Below are 13,397 nucleotides of genomic sequence, written 5' to 3' on the forward strand. Positions count from 1 at the left end.
GGCGACCACCGCTAGCAGCGCCGGGAAGAGCCAGTTCTCGGAGATTGCAAGCGGCAGCATCATCGATGACGGGACTAGTTCGCTTCCATCTTCAAGTGGCCAGATCCTGGAGAGGCCTAATTTGAAAGTGTTCAGTTTCGGGGACCTGAAATCCGCGACAAAGAGCTTCAAATCAGATACATTGCTCGGTGAAGGTGGGTTTGGCAGAGTATATAAAGGGTGGTTGGATGAGAAGACACTCACACCAGCAAAGGCAGGGTCAGGGATGGTGGTTGCTATCAAGAAATTGAACTCTGAAAGCACTCAAGGGTTTCAAGAGTGGCAGGTTTGTTGAATTGAATTCCAAAACTTTAATTTTCTTAATCTTTCAATATTTGGTAATTGATGCTAGTATAGTTGTTATTGTTATTGTTATTATTATTAGTAGTAGTATTATTGCTACTACTACTACAATTATGGTTTTGCTATATAGTGCCCTTAGGACATTGGTTAGGTTTCAAATTATAGAAATTTTATGGTGCTTCTAATGCTTCTTAAAAATTGTTTTTTTTTTTTTTTCTTTCAATTAAAAGTTTCTATTTTGGAAACCTTTAATCAATGCCACTGAATAACAGAACCCTTGTTATTATTGTCTCACATGCTAAGTACTAGGGGTAGAGGTGGAAAGTAATTGTGGTGAAAAAGATTATAGAGCTCTTGTTTAGTTGTTGTCAACACTTGATCTCATGATTAACTTAAATGGTAAAAAAATAAAATGGAATCTAGGTAATTTAGGAGATTAATTTTTTATAATATGAAGTGTTTTATATTGTTAATGTATTATATCTTTTTTTTTGGTATAACCTATAAAATATTCATAATGGTGTGCCTATAAAATTAAATCCTTAACCTTATACAAGGTGTAAATCATAAATGGTTTACTGCATAATATAACTCCTACATTCTATAATTATATATTTTTGTTAAGATTATTATTATTATGAGGTTGAAGACTATGCTTTGAAAGAGAACTTGAAATTCTTGATTGAAAATAGTGGTGACCATGAATATGCAATGTAAATGTGGAGAGGCACAGCTGTGGTTGATGCAGACGGTTCATTAAAAATGGATTCCTTATTCTACAAGCAAACTATATAAAAACATCACATTTATGGAATATGGTCATGGAATGTAGCAGGAAAATTCATTGTGGTCCCCACTTAGATGACCTGTCCTTCTTCCATCCATTGATGATCCAACAGGAAACTTTGGATATTAACAGTTTAAAATAAGTTGTCTTAGTTTCCACATATTTGAATACTTGACTACAAATTGATTTTCAAGATAAGCGTTTACTTTTTCATAAAAAGACAAAAAATTTGAAGTAGCTTTGCAAAATCCCTCTTGACTTTTCCTCAAAGAGGGGGAGGAAAAAATAAATAAAAAGAATTAATCATGTTTTGTGCATGTTATATAAATATAGTAAAGTAATTAGTTGAGGCATTGAGGCACATGAGATATTTTCATTTTGCAAAATAGTGTGGACTTTTATACATTTTATGAATGTGAAGAGAGCATAGTACAAAACACAGATTGCTATAGAAAGTTAAGTGATCATGTTTTCTTCTTATATTTGTGTATTGTAGAGATAATAATAATAATAATAATATAATAATAATTTTGTTTGTCACAATTTTTGTGCAGAAGTTTCAACTTAGTGATCTGATTTTTGTTATGCTTCTTTGTTGATTTGGCAATGTGCAGTCAGAAGTAAACTTCTTAGGAAGGCTTTCTCACCCGAACCTGGTAAAGCTATTAGGGTACTGTTGGGACGACGATGAGCTTCTACTTGTGTATGAGTTCATGCCAAAGGGGAGCTTGGAGAATCATCTTTTCAGAAGTATGAACTGAAACTCTTTCCAAATGAGGAAAAGAAAAACTATATTGGTTGTGGATTTGTACCTCATTTGCTTTCTTTTGTTTTGTTCCTAAGCAGGGAATCCTAACATAGAACCACTTTCATGGAACACCCGAATTAAGATAGCTATTGGCGCAGCAAGGGGCCTCGCTTTCTTGCACGCTTCCGAAAAACAAGTCATATACAGAGATTTCAAGGCTTCAAATATACTACTTGACGGGGTCAGCTATATTATGCTAGTTCATTCGTTTCTTAATCTTGTTGTTCTTAGTTTATTTTCCTTCATGCAAAGAGAAAAAAGCCTAAACAAATGGTTCTAGACCACAATCTTGACCATATTTCGTGATGTTATGTCCACATAGTTCTGAAGTAATCAAAGTTGATGATCTTTACTAGCATACTAAATTCTACAGATCAATATGACAACTTATTGTTCTGTCTCCTGCAGAATTACAACGCGAAAATATCGGATTTCGGCTTGGCTAAATTGGGCCCTGCTGTGGGAGCATCACATGTAACTACCAGAGTCATGGGCACATATGGCTATGCTGCTCCGGAGTACATTGCAACAGGTAATTATATGTATATATAGTTTGCAATTCACTCATCTTTTGACTTATGCTGCATGAACTTGAATATAAATGCTATGCTAAGTAAGAACGAAACAGGCAGCTCCGGTGCTTAAGGCTCTCATCCCCTGAGAGACTGATTTTAGGATCCAAACCTGTGATCGATAGGTCAATATGATAGCCTTGTTATTATGTCAACTCTTACTTTTATGAAGTCTAAATGCTTGGTCATGTTTAGACTGAATTAATCTAATTGCATATAAAATTTATGCAAAAATTAGAGAAGTGATCTCATTCTTTATTTATGTTTTTGCAAAAAAAGGTTGACATGAACACACACTATTGTTTGAGACTCACCAACAACTAACATGGCTGCATGCAATGCAAAATTGTAATCATTATTTAACAGGTCACTTGTATGTGAAGAGTGATGTCTACGGCTTTGGCGTAGTTCTACTTGAAATGATGTCAGGCTTGCGCGCGCTCGATACAAAGCGGCCGACAGGGCAACAGAATCTGGTTGAATGGGTTAAGCCTAATCTCTCCAACAAGAGAAAGTTGAAAACCATAATGGATGCTAGGATTGATGGCCAATATTCACAAAAGGCGGCGCAGCAGGCGGCGCAACTCACTCTGAAATGCTTGGAACCGGACCCCAAAAACCGACCGTCGATGAAAGAAGTTGTGGAGGCATTGGAAGCCATAGAATCAATGCAAGATAAATCCAAGGAGTCCAAGAATAGAGGTTCTCATTCTTCTGCAGCCTCTAAGAGTCACCATCATTCAAGGCAAAGAGTTTCAAAAGCAAAAGTATGAGAAAAAAATTGTGAAACATTTGGCAAAATGATCTTATTGAATAGTAATATATGATCCAATCAATATGAATTTTTAATTTTTAATTTTATTTTAATTTATTTGTTTCCTTTGACCTGGTTGGAGGGTGAGATTATTAACAACCCTGTTACAACTTACAACTGTATGATTGTTTTTTTTTTTTTTACTTTTTGTTGAAATATTAACATTTTTGCAAAGTGGGAAAAAAAATTCGTTTACTTTGTAAACTGTGGATTATTCTAAAAGACTGACATTCTTTAATCTTTTCCTCACTATCACTTTTTTTTTTTCGTCAAGATTGTTTAAGACTCGCTATATATACTTAGTATCCTTATCCTATTTATTTATGAAGAGAGTTATGTTATTCGTACCTATGAAAGTTAATTTATTATACTCACTCTTTCTAGAATCAAAGTTCAAAGAATATCACATGATCATAACAATCAAACTCTACAGAAAGTACATACTTTTTAGGACATTTTCTAGTTATTGCTGATCGATAATATTAGGGAAACAAAATAATATTAAGGAGACAAAATAATTAGTTTAAATAATTTAAATTTATTTTATTTAATATTATTTATTATTGGATGCATTAAACAAAACCAAAAGTAATAAGTTTTAGTAGTTTTTGGTTAATATTTTTTGTTATCAAATATTTTTTATTACTAATATACAACCTTCTCTTTTCAACAACTCACTTTATTTGCTAATATTTTGGTAGAAAAATGTTTAATTATACTCATATAAAGAATGACACATTTTAAAAAAAATCATAAATTAACTAGACTTAAATAAATGGAGTAATCAAGTTATTCATCCGTTTAAATAAATATCGAGAGATTCGAATCAGGATCATTCATTTTTTGCTACATATACTCATGAATTATGCACATTATTATCAATTTATCATGTACTTATTACATGTTTAATTATAAGTTGTCTTTAACTATATACTTAAAATCATCATTAACTAATCCAATTTTCATAATGACTTTACTGTACAGTTAACTTTTTTCTCATTAAGCAGAGTCAAGTATATATACCTTATTAAAAAATAGAGAGTCAATTATATATATAGGTTAACTTTAATATATTATTTATAGTTTATGACACAATACAACTAATGTTAGTATATTATTTACATATGGTTTAATTAATCATAGTTTCACTGAGGAAAAAACTTGATCAAGAAGTTATTTGATAATAATAATAATAATAACAGAAAAATACAATGCCTCACACTATTTTCATGTTTCATATTCATCAGTTGCTCACATGAAAAGGATAGAAATAAAGTAATTCTATGCGGATAGGGAAAATGCTTTTACCTAAATCTAAGCCATAATCTTGCCACCTTAGACGCTTTAGAAAAATAAAATAAAATTACGTAAAATATTTGACACCGTCAATAAATAAAAATTAATTCTATAAATATAACATTTCTGAATAGTGTAAATAATCATGTGTGAAAAGACGAGTACCAAATAAGACATATATATGTTTATATTATTTTATTCTTTTTTTAATCTGCCTCCACCAAAGTTTCCTATTTATTTTTGAATCTTCCATCATTCTATATTATTGTCAAGGTCTTTCTCTCTTTGTTTGAAGGTATAATAATAATAATAATGCAGATAAGTAACGGTTACACAGTGCACTTGTTAGAAGGGTTATATTGTTATCTAAGAAGACTTCTCTTTAAAGTGTTATGTGTTGGGGAAGTGCCAAATCACATTGCATTCATAATGGATGGTAATAGAAGGTTTGCAAAGAAGAACAATTTGGCTGAAGGTGAAGGCCACAAAGCTGGATTTTCAGCTCTCTTATCCATCCTCAGGTATCAACATAATACTACACTTTTTATTTTATCCAAAAATAGAAAATTCTTGTATTTTCTGTATTTTCAAAAGATATGTGACCTAACAAAAAGTTGGCAAAATGTTTTTCACTGTCGTATAATCACATCTGTCCTTTGAATGATAATTCACAATAGTTGTTTTTGCTGATATGATATCAGTTATTACATGAAGATGTATCAAAATTAAATTCTAAAAAAAAATTCATAAACTTCTTGTTATACATATGTATTATAATTCTAAAAATTTCAACCAAGTTGTTAAGTTTTAAACATTTTAAACAAGTGCATGTACTATACACTTTTAGATAATATCTTCATAGTCTATAAATTTTGTGGTCCATTTCCTATAATTGATAATTTTTTTTTCTCTCCGAAGAGTTTTGTATAATATAAGTACTTAATTAGAGGTGTTTATAATATCAAAAATTGATTATTATTATTATTATAAACTTTTAATTTATGAAGATCTAATCGAAAATTGAATACAATTACAAAAGTTTTAGTCCTATATATGTTTGTTCTTACTGTTAAAATTTTCTGAATCGGTCGCTGGCTATAGGTATTGTTATGAACTGGGAGTGAAGTATGTAACTGTATATGCATTCAGCATTGACAACTTTAGAAGGAAGCCAAAAGATGTTCAAAGTTTAATGGAACTTATGAGGCAGAAGATTGAAGAGTTGCTTCAACAAGAAAGCATCATCAATGAGTATGGTGTGAGGTTGCATTTCATTGGAAACATTTCAATGCTTAGTGAGCCTGTCAGGGTTGCTGTGGACAAGGCAATGCGAGTCACTGCCCACAACAACCACAGAGTTCTTTTCATCTGCGTCGCGTATACTTCGCGCGACGAGATGGTGCATGCCGTCTACCAATCTTGCAAGCAAAAATGGAGCCATCTTAATGGTGAAGAGCCATCAAAAGTAGTTAAGAATGGTGGTATAGGTATTAATTCAGCTCAACTCGACTCGTTTTCAGCCTGTAGGCTTTTAATAATTGAAAATATTCATAGTTTTTATATAATTTTTTACATCTGTCAACATTATTACTTTATTTTTTTGTCATAATTGTTGTATGCTGTTTGATTTTTGACAGAGAAAGTGAAAGGGATGATTTGTAGCAAGAATGGAGTGTTTGAGAACAAAGTTGAGAAACATAGTGTTCCTCCTCCCTCTTCTTGTTCTCTAATAGAATTGGTGGATGTTGAGAGGAATATGTACATGGCAGTGGCACCAGACCCTGACATATTGATCCGAACTTCCGGTGAGGCGCGGCTGAGCAACTTTCTTCTGTGGCAGGCTGGTACCTGCCCTCTGTATGCACCATCTTCACTTTGGCCTGAGATAGGTTTGAGGCACTTGGTCTTGGCAGTGTTGAACTTCCAAAAGTACCATCATTACTTGGAGAACAAGAAAGAGAAGAAGAAGCACAAGAACTTTTAATTGAACTATGGAAAATGTCTATTTTAATTTGGTAACAATGTTAAATCATGCTTGTGAACGAAATTTGGTAACAATAATAACAATAATATAGCCGAATTTCGAGACAGTTCAGCATAATTTACTCTTGTTTTCTTGACTCAAATCAAAATGTATAATGATGTTATTTATATCTGTATATATTGTATGAATCTTAAGCATACAAAAATGAACTGAATACATGAATCTCCAAGAACATAAACAAAATCTGCATATACAAATTAGGAGGAGGAGAGTGGCATCAAAAACTGCCAACAAAAGACACCAATTATGAATTTGTGGCAGCTATATATAATAGTAATAATGGCTACAAAAAGTTAGTAAAAGAAGAATAAAATGTAATATGAGCATCATACTAGGGAACCTTATGCAAACATATTGAATTCTTTTAAAAAAAATTGATCAGCATCTAAGACCGCGGCTTGTGTAGGCGTGGCCTGTTGCAGAAAACTCGGCCGTTCGCCCTCACGAACGCTGCTATACCGATACTAATTCCTGCCCACATTAGTGAAAGGAAGAAGTGCCGAAAATCGTATCGAACTGCATGCAAGAACAATGGTCAGAAGCTATCATATCACTCAAAAGCCATGATTTAAGTATGAAGGACTTATGTAATGTAAAATTTATGAAAAACTCACCTTGTCTCAAGGACATGGTAGCGAAAAAGAATCCGGTCAAAACCAGGCCTAGAGCCAGAGGAAAAGACTGCAGAGATAATAGAAAAAAATGATGTTAATATTGATTTGTTATAAGATGAAGTTAATTATGTTCTTCAATTTGGAATTCATCTAAATTGAAACACTCACAGCAATAGATTCAATGCCTCCATTCTGAGAAGTTGGAGTCATATCTCTACCAACAGAGATTATGTAATGTCCTTGCATGAGATCAATTGCATCCTTCACCAACAACACAATTTAATTAAGCATGGTAATTAGTGTCACTAATAAACCAACTATTCATCTATATTACCATAATTAGTGTCACAAACCTGCTTTGTTCCATCAGCGAAATTATTCAAATAATAACGCATAAGAGCATTCCAACCATCAGTTAGTATGCCTTGAACAGTGCGGTGTCCAAATCTGAATCCAACAAAACCTCAATTAGGAAAATTATATACTTAAATTTTGTGATTCAACAAGGTGTAATGAAAAAATAAAATCAAATAATGAATATATTTTCAATATAGACTAATCTTCTATATGGTTGCATAATTCTACACACTTTTTACAAGATGATTAGAAAAAAGCAGTCTGGTGCACAAGCATTTCATGTTAGCCGTACTCAAATAAGGTAATGTAGACAGTCTAACCTAATAATTACGTCAACAACTTAAACACATGACCTTGATGTTATACAGAAACAACTCAACCATTGCTCCAAAACTTCGATCTTTACATGATATTAAAAAATAAAATAAAAAAAATTTAGAAAAGTTCCATGAGAAATTGAATACCTGGTAAAATCTCCTTTCAGAGCAGGAGTGCCTGAATATTGAATACTAATGTCATCACCATGATCTGCCCACACTGAACATAGAAAAAAAAAACAAAAAAATCAAACAAGAATAGAATCAAAGTTTGAAAGTTTACATGAATGAAAATGAAAATAAATTATTAAATACATAATATATAGTTATACTTACAGATCTTAAATTTATCATCCAGATTTGGATGTGAACTAATTGTTTCTTCAGCTCCAAAGACACCAAGTCTTCTAAGCTGGTATTCCAGCATATTCCGACCAATCATGCTCTGCCACGTCATTTTAATTCCGTCAAGCAAAAGTACTGTCTGTTTGGTTTGTGTTTTCATTTTCTATAGCCATGTTTTTCATTTTCACTTTTTCTTTTTCGAAATTCTAAAAATAGAAAACATTGAAAATGAAAACAGAAACTAGCCGACCTGAGTGACATTTGTACGGTCTAAACAATCAACACAGTTGGTCCTAACAACTCCAAGTTGCTCCTTCATTTTCTCTCCCTTTTCATTCAACAGAAGATATCTACAATTCCATAACAAAGCAAGTTTGAATCAAATTGCTAAACTCTTTATCAGAATAACTTATCCAATAAAATTTCCGCACCCGTTTCTCTCAAGAAAATCTGAAATTTGATCATAGAGGATTGAGAGACGATCAAAATGAATGTGACCACATGTGCCATGGAAATCAAAGTGTATATATCTGTAAAAAAGGAAAAAAAGACAAAAGAAAAGAAAAGAAAAGAAAGAACATGTGCATAGATATCAAATAGAAAGAAACCAAAAGAATGTATAAAGCCAAATCTAGAAGTTAATTGAAAGAGACTTCTACCTTACATCGTCACCTGCCACCTGCTGCGCCGTGGTCGAAAATTTTTCATATAGCCTCCCCTCTCCTCCATGCTGATAAGATTAGGAGTGAAAAATGTTCAAATTATAGTTGAAATTAAACCACAATGATAGTAACAGTAGATATAAATCGTATAATATTTGGAGTTAACTCAAAAGAAGAATATTTCACCGTGTTGACTAGATCAATAGCTACCACACTCCCATATTTTTTTCTCAAATCTAAGAAATGACGCTCCATGACTCGAGGCTGCAGCGAAACATTAGTCAATTAGCATAGCAGAGAAGCTTGAAGATCAAGAAACACAAACAAAATGAAACAACAACCACTTACAGCTTCATCAGGTTTCAATATCTCAAACTTTGGCTTGTATGTTAAGTCAACAATTTGCTCCCATTGGAATGGCATCGATCCACGAATCTGCAAGAGATCAAACAAAACCTTTCATCTAATTTCCTGTCCTTGTTTCGACCAAATCACTTAAGACAAGATTCAACTAGAAAGCATTAGTTACCTGAACAAATGATGCTGTATAGCCATTGAACTGCATAACTTGCTCTGATTCCACAAAATTAGCACAATAACCATCAGCATCAGCCCCTCTTCTCCACATCCGAGTTCCTTATTCGCCAAGCAACAGAATAAGATGTTATTAACAACCAAAAAGTACACAAAAAGTTGAGTCATTTTATAACTACTTGTTCGATTTCTAAGATGCAGACGCGTCTTATGACATTACTAGTAATAAGTACATAGTCGATATGTAAATGAATAGAAAAGTATCTTTTACCATTTCTTCTTGTGCATCTCCTAGCAATCAAAGTGATGTCAATGATATCTTTCCCAATTGCTGCTTGAAAATGGTGAAAGCCTAATGATTTGTTAAGGATAATTCTAAGAAGGCGAAAGTGAAGCGATATGATCAAACTAAACAACTTAAACAACATATGAATGTCTTAGAAAGGATACTGCCTTGAACTACAGGAAGTAGGAATGGATCAAGCTGCATTCAAATAAAATAAAATTGAAGTGAGAAAATGTAGACAAGAAGAACTTAACAGATGACAGCAATTTGTTACAAACACACCTTGTGATCAATCAGCATTTCCAACATATAATTGTTCCAGAGATATCGAGGCTCTGCCTGCAGCGAAACCAAAGGAATTATAAATTGAATTGATCTAAAGCAGGCATTGTTTGCATAGACATAAATTTTTACAAAGTTAAGATGCTTAGAAAAATTATTACCTGTCTCCAAAGAGGAAGCAATTTAGATTCATTACCCAATTCATTCAGTCGTTGGACACTGCATAATTTTATGTAAAATTCATATCAATAAGAATTGGATGATGATTTCTGAAAAATCTAAAAAAATAAAAAGAAAAAAAGAATGACCTCAAAGTTAAATTAGTGTCATATGAGAAGAATAGGCCATATGTCTTCTCAGCAACAGTTATTAACCTAGAAAATTCCATCTCTGTTTTCTTCTGCAAAAAGAATATCATACATCAAAATTGGTAGTGAATTTTAATTGGAAAACAAATAGAAGCAAATGGAGTTATAGGAAGTTAGTTAGTTACTTGCTCAGCAGGGGTATTGTTAAGAGTTTGATCACATGGAAAAACCTTCATTGATGATATCTTGTAAATTGGATGCCCCATGTGTGTTCCAACACATTCACGCCCGGTTATTACCAGCAAATATGATCCTATAAACCATTACATACTCACTTTAATTTCAAGTACTACTATAGTTAGGATAATGTTTAAATCGGTCTCGAAATCGTAGTTACATGGAACGCAATACGTTCTGATATAGGAAAACGTGCGTGGTACGTCACACGTAAAATATTTTATGTGAAAAATATACATATGACCTTTTGATACGTGGGATACATGTTGAAATATAAAATACACTGTATTTATATTGAAAATAGTAGTTACCAGCCAAGATCTTTAGCATGCCAATGACACCAAAAATGGTCATGATCTTAGGAACTCGAAGGGTGCTGCACTCGGGGATGCCATCAATGAGCTTCATGGTGCCATCTTTTCTACTAATTGAGAGTGGAGATCGAGAAGATGATCCTTCAATTGGTTCAATCACATACTGGTTCGGAAATTCCCATAGCCGCATCTTTGTGTGCAGCTTCTGCCCCGAATCTCCTTTCTCCATTCTTTCACTATTCAATCTAAAGATAATAGTTGAAAATCGTTAGATAATTTAATATATTTGATGGTAGAAACTTATATACAGTTGTTTTTACGTGAAGATGATAGTTAAAAATCGTTAGATTCCAATTTAGTAAAACATATCAAATTATCTAAAAATTCTTAGCTACTTTTACGTGAAGACAATTGCACGTGAGTCTCCACGAATAATTATTTAAATTACAAATAATGAAATGATGTTGTTTGCAATTTAAAACAATGTGAAAAAAGACATGGTTAACATGGGAGCTATGAAATTTTGAATGCATGGAAAAGAGAAATGTTTACCTTTGTTGAAGGTGGATTAATGAATAATAAGAACACTAATTGTGATAACCAAAGAGATCTTAAAACTTTCAATTAGCAATGAAAACAAGGAGGGGACACCACTATTATGCGCTTCATTATTTTATTTTATTTTAAATTTTGTTTTGTTTGGAAGCAAATGTGTGTTGAAGAGTATGAGATTGTATTAGTGATGATATCAAAATAGGATTGAAAGTTTTTTGAGGCTAAAACAGTGGGTAATGCATGTGAATTAAGGACACGTAAAATGCAATTATGGGTTTGTGAGAGCTACTTGCCTACTACAATGGAGAACCTTGTGACGTAGTCAATTTTAAAATTAACGTTTAGGACACTTTTTTTTTGTTTAAAATAATTATTTGACTAAGTAATAATAATACACTACAAACGAATATATAAATATATAAACTAAGTAATGATAATAATTATTTGATTAACATTTAGGAGACTTTTCTTTTTTTTTTTTTACTTTATTTGCATTGGTTCAAAACCGCCATCATTTGCCATTCAAGTATTTTGAGCAATAATACCAAAATTAATTATTGAAATTTATATAAATATATGTTTGGCAATTAATGGACAAATAAGAATTGGGTCTAGATCTTGAAAGTACACTTGCAATGATTAATTAATCGTTATTGGATTAGACCCACCATTTTTCATCAACTTCTGTAGGAAGCAAATTCAAATCAAAATTGATATTAATCTTATCATCAACACCATGATCTTTAAGGTCCTCCTTAATAACAATGGAATCCAATTTATTTGTCTTCAGCTTCTGCTTCTTTTCAGGAAGAGACTCCATCAAATCATCAATTTCTTCGTTTATTATGAAAAGAGATTCTTGTGTTGCATGGTGAGCAAGTAGATCCAAACCTTCAAGTAACTCTTCAGTGGAAATAATTGAGTCTTCTTTTCTTAATGCACCACCTTTTCCATCTTATTAGATTAATTAATCACATAATTAAGCAAACGTGCATAAGTAACAACAAAATATTATCAAATACAAATGTATACATATTTGTTAAATATATAACTATTTAAAGTTTTTAAGTAAATAAATAGTTTTATGATACATGTGTATACACCTCCATAGATATGAACATAATACAAAACTCATTTAAATATTTTTTTATTAAATACTTAATTGATATAATTGGTCAACAGATGTTCTGGAATTAGACGAGTACATTATTAGTGGACAAAATTAAAAAGAATAATATCAATTAAGTAGCAGTCTAATATCAAGAACCGAAGAAGTATATATGTATATGCCTATTTCGTTTTACATGAAACTATAATAGTTATAGTGAGCAAGCAATAATGTTCACATCTACATTTGAATCTGAATTAAGTAATAAGCAGCATGAGTGTAAGGTTGGAAGTGAGCCGAGCTGAGTCGAGCTAGACCAAACTCAAATTCGTCTCACCAAAATTAAACTTGACTCACGGCTCGACTTATTAATAATCGAGCCTATTTTTTAATCTCAAATTCGGCTCACCAAAAGCTCACGAGCTGACTCAAATAATAAAAACATAAATACATAATCTATAATTCGATATCAATAAATTATAATTTATATATTTTAAAAATTATTTAAAAAGATCAATTTTATATATTGTTATCTATCAATAAATTATAAATTTTTTATTTATGTCCTACATCAAAATTATATGTAAAAAATAAATATAAAATTTTAAATAAATAAGATCATATATATATATATATACTCGAATCAGCTCACAAGCTAATGAGCCGAACTTATCCAAGCTTAAGCTCGACTCATTTAATTTATGAGCTCAATTCCAAGCTCAAGCTTGGCTCACTAGCTCACGAGCTTAGCTTATCGACTATTAACGAGTCGAATTCGAACTAGCTCATAAGCTGGTCCAGCCCTAATTGTCCTC

At 32.1% G+C, this 13,397-nt stretch overlaps 3 protein-coding genes across 3 annotated transcripts; 2 read left to right on the forward strand and 1 right to left on the reverse strand.

Moving 5' to 3' along the window:
* Positions 1-6: 6 nt before the first annotated feature.
* On the forward strand, positions 7-3,388 carry LOC127743930 (probable serine/threonine-protein kinase PIX13). The gene is made up of 5 exons (XM_052256159.1): positions 7-325; positions 1,744-1,879; positions 1,973-2,118; positions 2,346-2,469; positions 2,876-3,388. Exons 1-5 carry the CDS (start codon positions 266-268, stop codon positions 3,280-3,282), a joined length of 873 nt encoding a protein of 290 aa, XP_052112119.1. The 5' UTR covers positions 7-265; the 3' UTR covers positions 3,283-3,388.
* Positions 3,389-4,886: 1,498 nt separating this feature from the next.
* Positions 4,887-6,603, forward strand: LOC107478761 (dehydrodolichyl diphosphate synthase 6-like). The gene is made up of 3 exons (XM_052256136.1): positions 4,887-5,140; positions 5,721-6,100; positions 6,293-6,603. Exons 1-3 carry the CDS (start codon positions 4,932-4,934, stop codon positions 6,601-6,603), a joined length of 900 nt encoding a protein of 299 aa, XP_052112096.1. The 5' UTR covers positions 4,887-4,931.
* Positions 6,604-7,048: 445 nt separating this feature from the next.
* On the reverse strand, positions 7,049-11,148 carry LOC107478767 (phosphoinositide phosphatase SAC7-like). The gene is made up of 19 exons (XM_016098900.3): positions 10,917-11,148; positions 10,554-10,681; positions 10,369-10,460; positions 10,222-10,279; positions 10,061-10,117; positions 9,943-9,976; positions 9,764-9,844; positions 9,488-9,594; positions 9,307-9,393; positions 9,145-9,222; positions 8,956-9,026; positions 8,728-8,826; positions 8,547-8,646; positions 8,288-8,396; positions 8,099-8,171; positions 7,631-7,724; positions 7,446-7,538; positions 7,278-7,344; positions 7,049-7,179 (listed from the first exon to the last, which is right to left on the reverse strand). Exons 1-19 carry the CDS (start codon positions 11,146-11,148, stop codon positions 7,049-7,051), a joined length of 1,791 nt encoding a protein of 596 aa, XP_015954386.1.
* Between the last annotated feature and the right edge of the window lie 2,249 nt (positions 11,149-13,397).

The sequence above is a fragment of the Arachis duranensis genome, unplaced genomic scaffold (assembly GCF_000817695.3).
Source record: "Arachis duranensis cultivar V14167 unplaced genomic scaffold, aradu.V14167.gnm2.J7QH unplaced_Scaffold_165934, whole genome shotgun sequence".
NCBI classification, from domain to species: Eukaryota; Viridiplantae; Streptophyta; class Magnoliopsida; order Fabales; family Fabaceae; genus Arachis; species Arachis duranensis.